The sequence below is a fragment of the Scomber scombrus genome, chromosome 8 (assembly GCF_963691925.1).
Source record: "Scomber scombrus chromosome 8, fScoSco1.1, whole genome shotgun sequence".
Lineage (NCBI taxonomy): Eukaryota > Metazoa > Chordata > Actinopteri > Scombriformes > Scombridae > Scomber > Scomber scombrus.
The window spans coordinates 24,224,593-24,244,443 of NC_084977.1; the positions used below are offsets into that span (position 1 = coordinate 24,224,593).

The 19,851-nt window shown below is 38.3% G+C and overlaps 1 protein-coding gene across 1 annotated transcript in view; it reads right to left on the reverse strand.

The window, feature by feature from the left end:
• Positions 1-19,851, reverse strand: part of raver2 (ribonucleoprotein, PTB-binding 2) — an 83,261-nt gene that overhangs the window by 14,334 nt on the left and 49,076 nt on the right. Inside the window, exons 4-5 of the mRNA XM_062424502.1 lie at positions 19,509-19,673; positions 6,168-6,359 (exon numbers count right to left, since the gene is read on the reverse strand). Of these exons, the coding sequence (XP_062280486.1) occupies positions 6,168-6,359; positions 19,509-19,673 (357 nt within the window). The remainder of the gene's footprint in view (positions 1-6,167; positions 6,360-19,508; positions 19,674-19,851) is intronic.

The following is a 19,851-nucleotide window of genomic DNA, read 5'->3' on the forward strand; positions in this document are numbered from 1 at the left end:
TTAGGAGCTTCTGATGGCTGCTGTAATGATTACACTAGTTTACATCATCACTATATGTCTGCTATGTCAGCAGAGAGGAATCAATCTGGGACACAAAAGAAAGAAATCTGTTTGAGGAACAGAGGTGAGGGAGAAGAGAGAGTCAAAAAAAGATGTGAAAAAAAGACAGTGGGAGAGAGTCGGAAGGATAAAAGGTGATGTCACTTATTTCTGTGCACAAATCAGGATTTGGCAGCATTGCAATCAGAATTCAATGACAGTTTTTGGGTTGTTTTGTCCTGCGTTTCAGATTAGGATTCACTTCCAAGTGTTAATGTTTAGCAAATAAGACTTAAAGATTTAATGTTATAGAGAAATACTAAAGATTTATTTTTAGGCTTTTTATCCTTCATTTGACAGTGGGTGGCATAGAGGCCAACAGGAAACAGGGAGAGAGAGGGGAATGACCTGCAGCAAAGGTCCCTTGCCGGAATCGAACCAGGGACACTGCCTTTATGTGGCATGCAACTTAAACACTCTGCTACCAAGGCACAACATACTAAATATTTGAAGTCTTGTGTTTTCTGGGGCTCCAACAAATAGATGAACCCAAAAATGTTTCCAGATCTGAAAAGGGTTATAGACTCCATAAGATGCAGTGTGCTGGGTAGTGAGGAGCAGATGTATACTTTGAGAAGCCGTTCGAAGCACTTCATCACTAGAGGTCTGTGCCACTGGGCTGCTTTCGTTTAAGCAGGCTGGTCTTGCTTTCTTGGGTACAGGAATGATGGTGAACCTCTTGAAGCATGTGGGCATGACTGCAATGACAAACTGAGCCAGGGACAGATTGAATATCATTGTTAACACCGGCGCTAGTTGGTCAGCACATAGTTTGATGATCTGCCAACTGAAACGGGTCCTGCTGCTTTCCTGGTGTTCACACATCCTCATGACATCGTGCTCAGAAAGGGCTGACAGGTGTGATTAACCTCTGCTTCGGGCGTTTTTTGCTTGCTGGCTGCCGATGGTCTCAATGTGAGTATAACAGTTGTGGGGTGACCTTGGCACTTGCTTCTGGAGTTGCCCTCCTGAAATTCTCTTACTGAACGTGGATAGAGATTCCTCTCTATATTCACTTTTTTGAATGGTGTGTAGCAGTGATCCAGAGTTTTTATTCCCCTTGTGCCACAGTCACTATGTTGATGGAAGTCAGGAATAACTTGCTTTAAAGGTTAGCCTGATTGAAGTCTCCAGCTACAATGAATGTAGCATTAGGATTGCTGGTCTGTGAGCAGATCGAGTCATTTTAAAGAGCAGCAAGGCAGCATCTGTACTCACCTGCGGTGGCAAGTAGACCGATGTAATAATGACTGATGTAAATTCCAGATAAGGTTAGCAGGAATGGAAAATAACTTTAATATTCCCACTGTCACACCAATGCTTACTCACCATAAAGCACACACTACTTCCTTTTTTCTTGCCAGAAACTCTGTCCTGTTGGATCAATATACATAAAAAAGAGTCACCTGTTTGAATGGAGCTGTCTGGTATTCCAGGATTTAGTCAAATTTTGGCTAAACAAAAGGACATTACAGTTCCTTATAACCTATTGGAAACCGATGCTGTCGCAGAGATCATCCACTTTATTATCCAATGCTTGTACAATGGCTAGTAGGATGTTTGGCAGAGAGGATCTGTAAGGCCATGAACACTTTGCTCTGATGTTGAGACAAATACGGAGATAGTCTTGCTTGTCTTTGTGGTCAGGATCATAGCTGGTGTTTATCCTAGCAGAGTCGGCAGGAGAAGAGTTTCCAAAGTGGTGAGTTGACCATTTCCTTGTCCTGATTAGTGACTCATAGACATATGTTATCATTATCCATTATTGTCCAATGTTATTCACAATAAATTCACAAAAATGCACAAATTTAGCAGATCTGATGGAGAGGCGACTGGAAAGGTCTGTGCCTTCTAGATGACAAAAAAATATTTTTTTTCTATGAAGGCTGTAAATGTCATTATTTGACTAACTCAGGCAGCTGAAGTCTATTATTATCTTCAGGTAAACTTTTTTTTTTTTTTAAATTGCTCAAAATGAGGACTGTAGGTTTTGTCTCTTAGTGCTTACATTACAAGTGCATTTGGAGGGGATCTTTAAGGGCCAGTATGAACAGGAGGGATGATTACAGCAAGAAAAACCTGTTTGTTTACAAACTGCATTTGACAGCACACATGACACACCTTCAGATACATGCTTGCATGTGTGTTTCCCCTGTTAAACGTTAAGCTTATATTTAATTTGACATAACAGGCTGAATTTCCTGGAGCTAAACAGATCTCTGCTCAATTGTGTTTAATCAAAAGACATACTGTAAGGCACATTCCCAAATAAGAATTGAATCACTCATTAGGCTGCGGAAATTTAATTCAGCCGACTCAAATGAAATCCTATTGAATTGGACTCTGTCTAATAGAATGGAGCAGCCTTTGCTCTGGTGGATCCTCCTCGGCACTGGCAGTACAGCCTTAGTAGTCGCTCTCGCTTACTGGCCCAAAGACACGGCTATTTAAAACAACATTAGCGGGATGGTGATGTTTCCTTCTCGTCTGCCCCTGAGCTACAGCATGACTTCAGCTCAAGTCAACCTTGTTTCCTCCATGTCACATCCTGAAGAGAGAGCATTACTGATGGGGATGGAGTGGGTTTGACTCCAGCCTGACAGTGAGAGAGGAAGAGGAGAGTCTAGTGCACACACACTGTACAATATGTGTTTTTGTGTGTCACAGCAGGGAAAATTGACATGTGTGCATGTGTGTGAACGCTGGTGTCGAACAAGGCCAGTTGTGGCTGAAAGCATCTTTCAAGGGATGAGGAGGAGGAGGAGGAGAAGGAGGAGAGCTCTCTCATTTCTTTTCCTTCTGCTGGAGAAAATGTCAGCATGCATCAGTCTGTTTGGCTACTGGCACAAAATCCAGCCACACACCCACACACTAACACACACACACATGCCAGGGAGGTAAGGAAGCCGCGAAGAAGGGAAGGCGAGAAGTATCACGTAAGGAGAAAGAGAGAGAAGGATAGAGGGAGAAGAAAGGAGGAGGGAGGAAGATGCCATCTGGTCCTCAGCATTTACTCTCACATTCACTAACTGAAGAAATGAGAGAATTGCCTCAGAGGAGAGCCAGGAGTCGGTCTTGATCTCTTCCTGAAAGTCTGATGTTTCTTTTACCGGCTGCGCACATTCACTGAAATAATCTTTACGAAGCCTCAGGGTACTAATGTAACCTTGCAGTCCTTACAGGCTCATATGTTTTCTTCCTCTCTACCTCTTCCTTTCCTTTCGTAACCTTTCCCTTTTTCTGGTTTCTGACTCAATCAATGCCCTATTCTGTTCCGCTGAGTCTTTTTTCCTCCTCACATTTCCCTTATCTACCTTAGCAGATTGATTCAAAGACATTTCTCTTTTCGTCTTTTCATCCTCTTCATTGCACTTCAGACTATGACCATTGCTGTGCTGCTTTTCAACCTGTAATTTTCAACTCGGCAGTTAGCATACATCTCAAGGCTACAACCTCTTTATTTGCACGTGTTCATTGTTGCTCTGCAACAGCTGTAAGTAGCATCACAGAGATTAAGAATGTCAGTCACATTTCATCAGAATCAAAAGTGGTTGGGTAGCGCTCTGAAATTTAAGAATGAGTAAATCGTAGCACCTTCATTAGGCTAATGCAAGTGTTGGTCAATGTGTGCAGTTAGGGTATTTTAAATGTTACAACTTTTAATTGTGGTATTCCATAAACTCAATTAGTGTAATTTCAAATAATATTAAATAAAAATTAAAAGCTGTTATGATCAAAAAAGATTATAAAAAGAAGTACATATTATGCATTATTATGTACTGAATTGCCTTGCATACAGTATCCAGTATTAAGACGATACTGATCAAACTTTTATAAAAACCTGTTCTGAAAAATAAAGCTGGCCAATATAACAAATGACAACTTTTAACATACAAAAAAAACCCAAATAATATAATATGAATAAATAAAAGATACAAATATTTATGCAAACATGTATTTAAAAAATTGAATTAATAAATCGAGCCACACAAATAACATTACAAACTACAGAAAGTACTGCCAATTCCATTTTCCCATCTAATCAGAACTGCATTAACAACTATTATCAACACTCTTGTAAAGCTCCTTTCCTCTACAAAAAAAGCTCATAGAGAAAGAGAGCATGAGTTAGAGTCAGAAAGAGATATGAGTGTAAAATGCATCTCCGCATTTAAATCTTTCTTTACATATAAGACAACCCAATTCATTGGATGCAATTTCAATAAAAAACAAACTATGTTATATTTTGAGCCATTACAGCAGTACTCAAGAAAAAAATTCACTATTCACAGCATTTTCTGTCCATCTCTCTCAGTCCTATACACACACAGACTTATCATTAACCATGTGCAAAATCATTTACACTTGGGCTCTTGTGTTCCTTGTCAACTTTAACATCTAAATATTGCACCTCTGAGTACATGATTATATATAAATCCATGAGGATTAACAAGTACTGTGCTTTATCCCACAACTGATTGCAACTTGTGTTTACATCTTGTGTGTGAAAGTCTGCGTGCGTGTATCCATTTGAATGTCTGTGCATGTGTGTATGTGAGTGTCATACTGTACTTTGTTGCAGGCTGGGAGTATGGTTTATTTCAGGCAGCAGGAGACAGTGGATGAGCCCAATCAGACTATAGAACTATAATTATCATGTCAGTGCCTCTCTGCCACCACAGTACTGTGTAGGAGGGGATACCAAAGCTACAAAGACTATTTCAGCCAGAGGGGGGTCATGCATGTGCACCATGTCAAACCTCACTGTATCTGAACACTGAATGTGCTATAACAGGTTGGCAATGGCTTCACAATTAGATGTAGCTGTGAGAATGTCTGCTTGTTTTAATGCATGGAAGCCTCAGAAGCCTTTAGCCAAACAGTATATGACGTCTAGATTTTGACTAACTATTTCTATGAAGATTGGAGGTGTGAGGGTTTATGATGCATTTTCAAACTTATCCAATATATTTTTTATCTTTTTCCACACCCTGTGCAGTAGTGATACACAGTGGCCCTATAGTACCATCAATCAGCTGTCATACTAGTGCAGCTATGGTTGTCCTCCTTCACAAATCTAGCATGAAGAGCAGAGCAATGTGGCTAGCTCATGTCCAATGCTAGACTGTTCATCTTTGCCATAACTGCTGCTGCCACTACTGTTCATACAGCATCCACATGTAAGGTCTAAGTTCCCAAAGGATTAATTATTTAATTATTATCTCTCCTCAGTCTCTGCTGTGCTGAGCTTGTTGTAGCCTTTTGGGGAGTGAAAAGTTTCACATATGTTGGCTGACTCAACTAGAATATAAAAAAAATAAGTAGTTCATTGGGCAACAACAGTAAGAAAGTAATCACAAAAGCATGTGTTAATAGCAATTGTGTATGTGCCTCCAACACTTTTTACTTCATATTTGGGTTTGTTATGAACTCCCATACACACACACAAAGGTAATAACTGTACAATAGTCAAAGTTATTATTTGGAGTCATTATGTAGAAGATTAATACTAGTTGGATGAATGATGTGTGTGCTTTGTTTTTTTTACAGAGTGGGTTTTTAAACATCTGACCAGAGGGCAGTCAGTTGTAGTGGGTGGGAGGCAGGTGGGAGGCAGGAGACGATGTGCTTGATTTGTTCGGCCTTGCTGACGGCTCTTGTTTTGTGAAGTGATGCTTTGTTTTATCACATACTGCAACAAATTACTTGCTGTGTTCTCAAGAATTTTGTTGGATTAAAATACAAAATGTGAAGGATGCCAATTAAGAAAAAAGAAGATTATCCTTATGTGGGTGTTGTACGCCCACTTAAGGATTCCTGACAATACTTACTCACTCAATCCTTCGACAATTGGATTGGGTGACATGTATATCATTATACCAGCCTGGTGATCCTGTAAATTCATGATGATAATTACTGCACCTGGTGTTTTGTGTAGACGCCCGTTATGTGTAAGTATATTCTTTAGATTAAGATTCTGCATAAATGTCAAAATGGAATGTAACCTCAAATCCTAATACTGTGTTTATGTGTCTTGTCTGTGCTTCTCTTGCCTGCTTCATACTCACCATACCCTGGGCAGCGATGAGTGCAGCCAGGGTACTTCTCCCTGAGGTGCCGGGGGTACAGAGTGACAGACGGACCTCCTGTCCTCCCACCAGTGTTCTGTCCATCTCTATCAGCACTGCTTCTGCCTGTTCTGCACTTTCATACTCCACCACACCGAAACCTCGCACTGGGCTGCCCTCATCCTGAGCAAGCTGGAAGACAAGACAGAAACAGCATTCAATTATGACAGATGACTTTTAAAGGGGACCTATTATATCCATTTCCAGCTCTATATCTTTATTCTGGGGCTCTACTAAAATAGCTTTGCATGAGTACAAATTATGTGCCATGAAATCTGTAAACTACAACTACTGTATATTGGCCTGAAAAAAACAGAGATCCAGAAGTAAGGATCCCACAAAAAGGTAATATGTCACTTTCCCCACATTCTTTAATACATTGATAACTTGCTTTTGGTAGATTGTAAGTGAGTAATGGCTGAAAATTGAGTTTTCGCAAGATGTATTTTGGTAATTTTGTTTCAGGACAAGAACAGCTTTACTTATTGCCTGTTATATATAGCCAACAATATTTATATCTCCACAGTCCCTATGCCTATAGAAAAGTGTAATTTAGAGTCCAGTCTTTCACAGATTTATGTTATTGATGTCTGTAAGATCTGTAGTTTGTAATTTGTTACAAATAAAAATATCTGCACTTTAAGGTAATTTCATCAATACTACTGTTTAATTAAGTTACTTAAACAAACGTTTACATGTTTGTCTATCTGTTTTGGAAATCTCCAAACTATGGTACAATTTGCCATTCCTAGCATGTCTTTTCAGTTTGTACCAAATGGCAAATATTAAGGAAGAAAAAGATTTCTGTCTAATCTTTGTTTTGCTGTAAACTGTTTGAACTGCAGCACAAAATTATGAATCTAAATCCTTCTCTGTAAGGAATTGACACTAAATCCTAAAGTGAAACACCCATTTCCCCTTTATTACTCCACCAGCCATCTGCAGGAATGAAGAAAAACAAACTTTCAGGGGCATTATCACCACTACAGGAGGAAATGTACTAACTGATAATTTTAATAGTCTAATATAAGCTGAATGCTGCCTAATAGATGTCTTTTTATTCTCACCATAGATCGTAATTGCCTGGAAACTTTCTTCTATGTTTTCATAAATCATCAGGGCAACAGAGGTCCCTGCAAACAGTCTCCTTCCTATTTCAGCACCAAGTTTATGGCTCCATCGGGGAATAGTAATACAAGAAAGCTGATTGGTAGAGCATTTTATATATTTTTGGATTCAATTGGTTAATCAGTCTCCACCAGAGAAGGCTTTCCATGCCACCAAAATAACCATGGTGATGACTTTACTCTACTGCAAAGCCAGCAACAAGTTGAAAGTTGCCAGCCTGTTGTTAATTAATTTATATCGTTTCATGAGGCTCACAAATGTATTCACTAAATGTAAATTCACACAAATGCACCAACAGGAGCTTATGGTCAGGATCAAAGTAACTTTAAACCAGAACCTAAACCCTTCCACTTGCAAGAGAGCTTGTCAGTCAGCATCTGACAGACAGATAACTGTTTTGTGGAGGAGGTGTCTTTTACATCATGTCATTTTTGACATGTCCATTTAGACAAAAGGAGCTGAGATACATCCACTTGCACTTCCTGCTCTGAGGAGTAACAATCCACACACAAGCTTCTGTGTAAAAGTATCAAAAATCGTGACAGATAAAAACTGATTTATCATCTACTGCTACCACTTTAATAGCCACATCCGATGTAACTTTTAACATGAAAGGGTGATGGAACAATGTTATTACATTTTCTTTATGGTTACCAGTCAATAAATGGACCTCTTAAGGCCAGAGTTTAGTGCTGACCGGTAACATTACTTCCGAGGAAGATTGACTTTTCTGTCATAAGGGTTTAGTCATTTCCAGTGTGTGAGGAGCAGCTAAATAATGCAGAGAGGCTACCAGCTTAAAGCTAATGGATGATATTAGGTCATGACAATTGCTAAGAGCTAATGGCCTATGGTTAAAACACACCACTTGACCTACTGTCAGTAGTGGCTGAATTCTATTGAATTATAAAGAAAAAATAGAAGGAGTGCTGTCTCATGTTTAACTTAAAGTACTCAAAAGTATGTGCTCACTGTGTGGCACTGTTAAAGAATCTGACAGTGTACCTCAAATGTATTAAATATGCGCATGTCACACTTATGGATCTTATGAGACACCAAGCATTCAGAGTAGTGCTAGTCTGACAACTTGGCTGGAATGATATATCAGATGATTTGAGATTGTTGAAGGTATATCAGGATCAGATTATTGTGTGTGACAACAAGAAATATTAGGACAGAAATGCCAAAGAAATGTTTGACATCATTTAGACAGTGCCTCCATTAAATTATTTGTCTACAAAACAGCATTTAGTTTATTTTTCAACTGCCAAATCCCTGCTCAGTACATCATCATCCTTAATTTCAGGGATCCATATCAAAAACGTGTGTTTACGGAGTGCCCTGGTTGCCGAATGGTTACTGCACATGTCCAATAACTGCAGAATCCCTGGTTTGATCCCAGGTGGGGACATTTGTTACATGTCATACCAATCTCTCTCTCCTCTTGTTGCCTGCCTGCCTCCTTGCTGAACACTGTCTAGTAAAGGCAAATAAATACATATATAAGTAAATCCACAACTTCAGGAAAGTGTGACATAGATCAAACCAGTGAGCTTCACAAAGAAAAAAAACAAAACCCAAAAAACAGACAAGCTATAACAAGAAACCAATGATTTATTTTTTCATTGTAAACAAATTGTCGTTTAGTGTGAATTAAGGATCTTTTTCTCTCCCTCTACACAGATTCCGATACTTCAGCTCAGGGTGTTTGACAATACAGAATGTGCTCTTTTTTCCCCCACTTTTTAAAAATTGTTTACTGTGTTGAACTCATTGTTTTATGTAGGTTAATTTAAGGCAAGAGATTGTTACACTTCACTTAGTTTTTAGTGCTGTATCAGAGTATCTCTTTTGAATCTACTCAAAAAGCCTCAGAGCTCTGCAAAGAGATATATACATACAGCTGGATGAACAGTCAACGAATATTTGATTCACATTGTGCACCTCAGTTAATAAGAAAACAGAATTGGGGTATCGGGGTACTGGAGGGAGAAATCAAGCAGCACTTTGCGTTGTTGTATGTGGTTTGATGATACATGTTATCAGCTGATAATGCAGGTCTGAGTTTAGCCTAAAATAATGTCTGCATTACAAGAACAGGATGCTTACAGCTTTCAAAAAACAATTTAAACTTATAGGAATAGAACAAAATATCTACAAGCTGCAACCTAATGTCTCATTGTGTGTATAAAATTAGATTTAATCTACTGAATTGAAAAATAACAAGTCCGAAGTTCATGCTTTAAATTGCTTGTTCGTCCAAACACTGTATAGCCCAACAATGTTTTGTTACAATGAAGTAAAGCAGACAAAAGCAGAAAATTATCATGTTTGAGAAACCAGAGAATAATTTCATTTTTTTTGCTGGATGTTTGACTCAATGATAGAAGAAAGTAATTATCAAGTATTACTTGACTGATTAATTCATCGACTAATTATTTTAGCTCTAAAAATATCAAAGAACACAGAAATAGACATTGAAAATAGTTTTATTATATATCTTTGGTTTTTGTCTAGTCACTTTGTCCACTATATTTCACATGGATGCTTATTATAAACAGCATTTCCAACAAGGCCCAATAAAGTTTTAGAGGATTTGTGATTGCGATGGTACTTATCAAATAACCACTTATGCAAAGCCATCATATCAGATGTTCTTGTAAAAATGGACAGATTACGAATCAGTGGGAGACAAACGTATTTGTACTTTCTCAGCCTGAGCACTGACGCTTGTTCGCATCAGTGCTCAATCAAGTGGCCCTTTACTTCCTCTCTGCACCCCTCCCCTTCTCTCCTCCACTCATCCGTCTGCTGTTCCCTCCAGTCTGAACACAGGATGGATGGAGGGAACGAGGGAGGAAAATGGATGTATGTGTGGAGGAGTAGGTCGATAGACTATTATAATCAGCATACATTAAGTAAACTGTATGGAGAAAACCTGAACCACTCTACCACTTCAGAGATGGATGGCTAGATGGATGGAAGAGGGGGAGAGAGTGGGAGTGAAGAGGGGATGGAGAGAAAAAGAGCGAGGAGGGGGAGAGGAGTGGAAAGAAAAACATCAGTGATTGATTAAGTGACTGACGAGCGGAGAGAGTCAGGGAGGCTGATGGAGGATATGAGCTAGAAAAATAATAAAAACTTCGAATCATTATTTTTGTGTGCACATAACAAATAAGACTGGAGTGGAAGTGGCTAAACTGCGAAACACACATTATATATTAAACTGGATACAAACTGGATTGTATGCAAATGGGATTCAAGTGATGATCAACTTTGTGCATGTGTGTGTGTTCACATGTGAGTAATGATACAAAGACTGAGTGAGTCTCTCTACTCAAAATTTTCTCAAACTGCACTCCCACTAAATGAAATATTCAATCTTTATTCAGATCTGCATAATTATGTAAATTTTAAGTGGGCATGTGCCTTCCTTACGTGAGCATTCTACATGCCAGCTGTCATCTGGTTCTCTCTCTTCGTGGTTATGTATACATCTTAATCAGATATGGGTTGAACATGTACAATTCTAAGACATTCAATGAAACCACAAAGTAAACTAGACAGGATGAAAATTGTTAGCAAGTACGGCTGCTGAAAAAGGTGAGTTCTTGCTAAACAGAAAACACGAAGTGAGGTAAAAGATGTTTGTAATACTGAGGAACTTGCAACAAAAAAGTTTATCTTGATCATCATCCAACATTATGTTTGAAATAAAGATTAGATAAAAGTGACTGAGAATGCTACTCATGAAAATCTTTTAATTTTATTATTATATTCTTTAATTTTATTATATTCTATCTTTTTATTATATTTTTATTTTTTCATTTTAATATATGGACTTTACCTTTCCTTCAAGTATGATTCATAAAAAGGGTAATAATCACATCAATGTGGAACTTCATGCCATTCTGTATCAAAAACAGATTAGTCCATGTTCTGCCTTTCTGCAATGTGTAATTTCCTTGCACTAGTCTAATTAATGGATTACACTTGTCATGGTTTGGCCAACAGGCTAATGTAAGTTGCACTAACTAAAAAAACAACCCGATGAGTAATAATATCTTCAGTATGATGTTTAAGTCAATGCGTTTTTTTCAGTCATGATGGATGTGGCTTCCGTTTAAGTGAGCAGTATGTCTCTTTGTGTATGTCAAACTGTGGCCTCCAGTGTAGCATTAAATATACAGTATAAGCCTGTGACAACTGTATGGTTTACTGTTAATATGATGAACATTATTACTGCACCCAGTCTCAACAGATCTAGACTGAATGGACTAATATTTAACTAGGTTGTGTTCAGTGAAGCTGATTAACGAGGCAATTGTGTTAACTCTGCTCAGGTCAACATTCACACATTCTATATTGTCCTTATTTCTGCTTTTCTCTAGAGTGGGTAATTAGGCCTTCGTGGTCTACGATGCTAAATGTCAGCTATAGTACTATGTCATATGAATTGTATTTGAGAGAAAGAGAGATATGTACAAGAGAGTACACTATATATTAGCGTTATTCTTTGGTTTACTGAAAATGGAGTTAAGCAAAGACATTCTACATCACTCTGTCCTGGCTTGTGCTGCAAAATGACTTGCCATCACTGGCTTTGACAATATAATCAAACGTCTGCCAAATGAATCAAGTCGAACTGAAGAGGCCCTTAAGATGTAATGTGAAATTTAGCATATTTTACAGTACAAGACAAGCACCCTCTTTGCTTATATGACAATCTGCCATATAAATTCATTTCATAGAGATAAAAATATCCAAGTATATTACAGATATAAAATGCAGTCTTCAAACCTCCAAGTTAGCAAACAGTATCTGATTATGCAGGTATGATGAATCGTGTTCCAAATATGTTCTTTTAGCAACATATTTAAACTTTTCAGCTCCTTTGCAAACTAGTTTGCAGGGCCTTTTAATTGCAGCACATGGTGTTAAGTTGCTACAACTGACTCACAGGTTACTTGTTATTGTGGTAATCAACATGAAGTTCAGCCTGAAAACAGTTTGTAATTGTTTATTTGTATTTAACTCCAAAACACATTTGTGAACAATTTAGATTTTTTTCTTCCAAGACAGCTAAACTACTCCACAGTCTTTCAACCCTAATGCCCTCCAACTGCAGACTGCTGCCTGGGATACAAATACCTGGTTGGGAATCACCAACTCATATTCATAAAACTCTCCATCAGTCATTAATAAATGGTTGATTAGTCCTTAATGAAGATAAACATTTTATAGAATATGAAGAATACAGCAACATGTTTGAATGGTCTTGGCCTTTAAAAAAATGTGTATCAGCTGCACAAAAATAAAAATATGAGTCGTGTATTTAGGATCACATTAGACAAAGTCCATCTTGCAGAAATGTGTATAGGTTACAGCTCTCAAATGTAAAAATGGGTCAAATTTAACCCTGAACAGTATGTAAGGGTTAAACATCAAAAATGTCAAATGCATTTAAACACTTAACTAACTCACCAAGACATGCAGAAAATTCAAAGAATTTGGGAACTGTCCATGGTGCTGAAGTTACAGTAAAACCCAAAGACAACAGATGTTTGGAGGTGGGGGGGGGGGAAGACGACTACGTATGGAGCTGAGAATGATCACAGTAATCACAGTAGCCACAGCTTGGTAATCCAGGTAATGAGGGAAAAAAAGGAAACTTCAGAATGAATTACCTGTCTTTTTTCAAATGCATCTGTGTATGTATGTATGTGAGAACAAACCAAGCTTAGCTATCAGTGTCCCTGACAGCTCTTGACCTCAAGTCGTGGTCCCCTGCCAAGAGATGCTGACTGAGCACTGGTGGAGCAAAGACTCAGAGGAACATCTCATGTCAGTTTGTGTGTGTTTTTATGTGACGAAGATAGTTTAAATGGCTGCGTCAGTTGTCTCAAGCAAGTGATGAGGTCATGCCAGCCCTGTCACAGCTGTCTGTGAAGAAAGGCACATGACCTATTGCACTGACAAGTTTAACTGTAAAGATCTTTATGAAGGGAGCTGAATGAGGGAGACGGAGTGGGTGTGTGAATGTGTACATGAAAGTGACCAAGAAACTGAGTGGGTGAACATCTTGATGATCTAAGATATGTGAATGTGGCAATCTCTACTGTAGAAATAAAAAATATAATAATTAGATGGTGTGAGCATTATTTCAATTTGCTGTGAGCTGGAACGAACTGTAGACATGAAACTTGGCACCCCAACTGGAAATGACGTACAAATGCTACTCTAAAAAATATGAACCAATGGACCAGATGGTGGCGATATAATTAACAGCTAAAAATGGGAAAACTTTGAAACGCCACCCCTCCACACAGTGAGACCGACTGATTTGAAAAATGACACACATCTACAATATTATATACTACACAAAAAAGCCATTTGGACAATGAAGGCCGCCATGATGGATGTTTTGCTAATTTGCATAAACTGAAATACAGCAATGTTACATCTGCTTTTTGGATTTCAACTGTATCAACACCCATTTTAGTATACTGCCTTTTGGGACTGAGCTACACAATTCTACTATATATTATTCAACTATATTATGAGTTACATAATGAATGCAAAATGACCACATAAGCTGCTAAATTACTCATCAAGTACTTGGGCACATGTTTAATACAAATGGGTCCATATAATTAGTCATTAACAATATAGCATCCGGGCCAAACAGTAGCTTTACATTCTACTGCATACTCATTCTTCCTTTGGTTGGCACTAGCTCGTATTTCAGTCAATATCTGTGTCTATTGTAAGTGCTACTCTGAAGATCATTCAGTAAATCAGTAATAAATCAGCTTCATCATCATACGTCAAGTGTATGCCTTTGAAAAAACAAGAAATTGTGAGGATAAGCCAAATCAAACATATCATGTAACATGGATCATTTGTAGCTGAAACAAGGCAACAATGGCGTAGAATCATAATAGCACTTCTTTTTGGAGGAGAATATTAATAAACAGCTCTGATATAGGGTTTTTTTCATCACTGAGCTTCTCAATGCATTTAATATATAGTAGACACAATGAGACAAGATATTTACTAGAGTATATGCACATCTTCGTTGAATTAAACATTTTTTTTCCTGCATACGCTGTAATGATGGAACAAGTGTGAGATTAGTTTCACTCCTTTTTAAACAGAATCAAACTAGCTGAAGTGACTCTCCTCAGCTATGTGAAGCCTGAAACCTGCTCATTGCTGCTCAGGGGTTTAATCTCGACCAATTGAGCTGCTTTCCTCTCTTGAGTGCGAGAAGGTTCAAACCCACAAATAGCTGCTTCTGGCTATATTATTCCTTTTCTGTTGCTTCTGAATAAAATAATTCAACTGCTTACATTTTATTACAGCAGAGACGGCTATTTTGTGTTGCTGTGTTGCTTTTTCTTGTAAAGCCTATTTGGTTCACTGTGAAAAAGAGAACCAATGAGGCTTTAAAACATTGTATATATTTTAAGGCTAAAACAGGATTTTTGTTTTGAGCATACTTCAGTGTGATTAGCTGGAAGTAAAATGCTGAAATACATGTCTATTCCACTCTTGCCAGTAATACTTACTGTCCTTAGCTAAAAGGGAAACAGAAACTCAAAAAGAAAATCTAATGTTGCCAAAAACATTTATACAAGGTAGAAGTAGAGTCTTCTCCTGCAATAGTTTAATGGCACTGGACTGGAAAATTACAGTCACCAGCTGTTAATCTCATTGCACCCAACTGCGAATTTCCCATTCTTTTTCTTTTGCATTAAAAAAAAAAAAATGTGGTCAAACATTGGCTCTACATTTGAATGTAAACTTCAGTTCGGCTTCACAGAGCAGCTAGCATTGCTGTCCTCTAACTTAGTATTGTTTTGTTTAATTCGGGGGTCATTATATGAGATGGAAAAATGAACAATTGCATGATGAATCCTTGCAAATACTTTATCACGTAATTAGGTAATAGTTGGGATATATTGTATATCTTGGAAATGATTTGTTCATTCTGGTTACAAACTTTAATTCTGTTGTTCCTAACAGTGCTTGCTTGTGCAATATGTGATGGTCACATATCTGCTGCACTAACTGTAGAATAATGTTCCAATTGCTACTTGGAATATATAGAAAACTAGAAAACAAATTTAGGTGATATGAGGGGTTTCATCTATGTGTGCTGCATGTCACTGTAGTGACATATGACCGTGTATTGCCCTGTTTAGACCAGGCATTAACCTGCATCTGGGGTGATTTGATCACAACTGGACAGCGCTAAATACAAGTGTAAATGACCTCTGAGATGCAATGTGACCCGTTCACTCAAACCACCTGCAGAGGTGGTCTGGGATGCATTTGACTACATATCTTTTGTAGTTTAATTTCTAATGCCAGGACATGGCTGGGAAATACGTCATCAATGCAGGACGTGGCTGTGTTTTGGTAAACAGTAAAAAGAGTGGAGGGGAGCATAGGTGTACGTGGTTGGAGTAATCTGAAAAGTTGGAATAGCCCGTACATGTATATAAGTTTTTGAAACATTTTAATTAGCTCTTAGCTCTTTAGCTAGCACTAAAAACAAATCCCTCGGGTGTGGAGGGCTGTTTGACCCTCGTAGCTGAAGTGATGTGGGCAGCAACGAAATCTGGACACAAGTGGTCAGCTTGAAACATATAATAGAGACAGGTTTATATAACAATGTGTCTTGGCTGTCCAGTTGTGATTGGATCACCTGAGATGTATGCATGTATTAATGCCAGGTGTAAAAACAGGCACTAGATGAGAATCTGAAAAAAAATGTAAGATTTTCTTTTTATTAACCTGTCTCCCTCCTTATTCTTCCTAAATATTCTGCTAATCAATCTCTAAATCCACTCTTTTACAGACTATGGTATACTACTGGTCAAATGTATTGTTTTTTTTTCTCTTGATTTGAGGGAAAATTTGAGTTTTTAACTTGCTCTCAGCCATCATTATAACATTTATGGTTGCAAATACGCCAACAATTACTGTGATTGACATTCTGGGCCTCTTCACCATTTTACCTCAGCTCTCCATCTCTCCCCGTCTACCTCCATCCCTCTATTAGGCTTGACACTGTCGGCCCTCTCCTCCCTCACTCCATCCTCTCTCTAATAGGTCTGGCATTCTCAGCTCAATCATCCCTCCTCACCTCTTCCCTTTGCTGCTTACTGTCTCCATCCGGCTGTCCTTTCCTCTAATATGGTTGACATTCTTTACCCCCTCCTCCCTCCATCTCTCCTGGCTGACTCAGGCCAAAGTGCATCCTGGAGGGCCCTTTTGTGGGCAACAGATTTATAGTGCTCAGAGCCAAGGGCACAGGTTAAGTGCACTCTGAACAGAGGAAAAGTGACAACAGGGCTCAGCTCTACCTGTGTGGAGGAGGAAGACTGTTTATGTAAGACAGACTGAAGTTAATGACTGCAAGACATTAGGTAAAAATCTAGGACAAAAGAACATGCAGCAAACAAAGACATCTTCGACAAACTTATTTTATAAATCTGAACTGTTATAAGTGTCTGCAGGAATACATCCATAGGAATGCAGTTCAGTAAAGGAGATGACACTGACCCTTGGAGTATGACAAGCAAACACACCTACAGGAATGAAGCTGGCATCACTAATGCTTGGTAATTAACCAAAAACATATCAATATATCAATCATATATCAATGTGTCCTTTTTATAGTTTTGGGTAAAATGGCCAGACTGGCATGTTAACCACAGTTGGAGATGCCACTTCAAATAGGGCCAGCAAACTGGAAGTGACACTTTTCACACTATGCTTGTATTTTCTTGTATTAAAATCAAACATATCCCCAGGGGTATCACGCTTGGCAAGCTGACAAACTTTTACAGTGGCTGCATACAAAACAGCATCAGCCGTTGCGCTTCTAATGGATGTAATGAACTTTTGCACAACAACTCATTTATTTTCACCTCTCACAGCGAGTGCAACAGCATGCAGAAATGTGTGGATGTTCCTGTAAATTCATATGTAAGTACGTATATTCTAAATGAACCTGACACTGTAAATAAAGGATTACACATTTCAATAAAATTATAAAACATACACAGTTTGTAAAGACAAATGTGACTTCAAATGACAAATACTGTATTTCTAAACACTCTATTCAAAGATACAACCCATCAGCAATTTGGAAATGACAGAAACTCCAAAATGTCCATTTTTGTTTTCAGTTTTCTAAGACTGCAGTTCAGTGTATGACAGGTTGAAGGTACCAATGTAACAACAAGTACAGCTGGGTTATATATTGGCATTGATAAAATGATGTTAAACAACATATTATTATAATATAGATTCATCCATTAAAGTTTAGTGGTATATTTTTCTAAAATTCACATGTCCACATTAAGACAGACTTTTTTCAGTCAAAATCACTAAGATAATATTGTATTAGCCTGACTTACACTGAATTTCAGAAGCTGATATAGATCGAATTTGACAATGTACTGACAAACAATTACATACACCTTTTTGATAAGGATTACTTAAATGTAGATAGTCAAAAAGTTGTGGCCAAGATATGTACTGAGCCACACATTTTATGTAAAAAAATAAATTAAACAAGTCAATGCTCTCTGGTATGTAATATGGAATAGGTATGTAATATGTAACTATGTCATAGAGACACAGTTTCTAAATTACCTTATATCCTTCTGTCTTGTAACTTATTGGTCAACATACACTGACAACAATATATCTGCAACAAGGCAACATTGGCCATATATCAGCCTCATCTATCAATTTAGCTTTGAACACAACGTATTGTAAATTGTGAGGCATTTGGTCAAAAATCCATCTTGGCTGCAAGCAGGACTGGCTCATTACATGTGATGAATTTATGACCTTGCAATACACATACGGCATGCATCCAGCTTGCCAGTGTTGTGTGTGGGTGGAATCACTATTGGCTTTCAGATAAACCATCACACTGACAACAGCTTCAGTAGGATGGCCGGTCCTGACCTGCTATCATGTGTGTGATAAACTGTGTGATAACCAAATTAAACTCAAGTCTTGTTATGCTTTTATGCTTAAAATGTCTCTGCAGAACTGCAAGCAAGTACGTTTTATAACATGTTTGGGACCGCTCTGCTAACAGTAAAAATTACACTAGATAAAATATATACTGTGGCTACTCCTTTAACAACTACCCTGTATGGTGTATGCTGTTTATTTCCCTTGTTTATTGGTTTACATGATTTTATGAACAAAGTGAATTTAGTATTCCACCAAATACATGCTGAAGTGCAGGAATACACTCACTCACAAGCACATACTGTACAATACATAAATGCTGAACCATAGGTCAAAGCCTGCTGGCTCTGCAGCAGTGAAGCAACATGAGCTAAACACCCACAAAGCATCATGGGACCAGGATGATGTGGGTGTATTGATTTCTATGTGGGAGTGGGGCAGAGGGGTGGAGCTAAAACTGGAAATGCAGTAGATGAAAGATAGCCATTGAGTGATGTCTAAATGGGCATGTGGGGGTGGAGTGGATGTAATGGAGCAGGGTGGTACATAACACAGCCGAACTGGGAGAGTACAAAAAAACAAAACAAGAAAAAGCAGAGTGGAACAGAGGGAAGGAGTTGAAGGGCGGGGCTGATGTCACAGCAGCCACACCTCTCCATGGAAACAGTTGCTTAGTGATAGTGTGAGATTGGCAAATAGGGACGCTGACCCTTACATTTTGCATTAACACCTCACACCTGGCAGTGTTAATTTAAAGGTGTGTGCTCAGAAGGAGGGACTTATTTCAAAGTGACAGAGTCCGACATATTATGAAGAACAGATCGATCCATTACACTGAGAGGCACTGATTTTGGGAACATTTATCTCAAACCCTGGATTCAGAGCAAAGACATGTTTAATGTGCCATAACCTCTTGGAAACATAATTTTTCAGACTTGATCTTGTTTTTTCTGAGGTGTGAAAACTAAAAAGGCCCTCTCTCTGTAATTATACTTGCTAAATTGTCGGTTATATTTGGAAGTCTGTGCTTTCAACACCTTAAAATGGTAAGAATTAGTAATTTTCATATGTAATGAAAAGAGAAGCACAGTCTGTATGTCTGTACAGCTTCTAACACAAGCACAGAAATACATGTTCACACTCACTCACCTGGCAGAAGACAGGTTTATAGGTTTCAGAGAAGAGCTGGGTCAGTTCCTCAGAGTCACAGAGGTCCAGCGGCAGCCGATCAACACACAGACACTTAGAGTGTAGGTTTTCCTCCTGACTCAGCTGGTTGACGTCCATCCATTGCACCATCAGTGAGCGATCCCCCTGCACAATCAGAACAGTGTCATAAAGAATCTGATTTTTTAAGACCATCCTCTGCCTTCACACTGCTACACATAATTCAAAACCCCCTCTAACAAAGATATAATATTTGTAAGTATGATTTTAATTATACATTCATGGTCTTGGCTCTTGTGTGCTAATTTGAAAGCGTGTCAGGCCT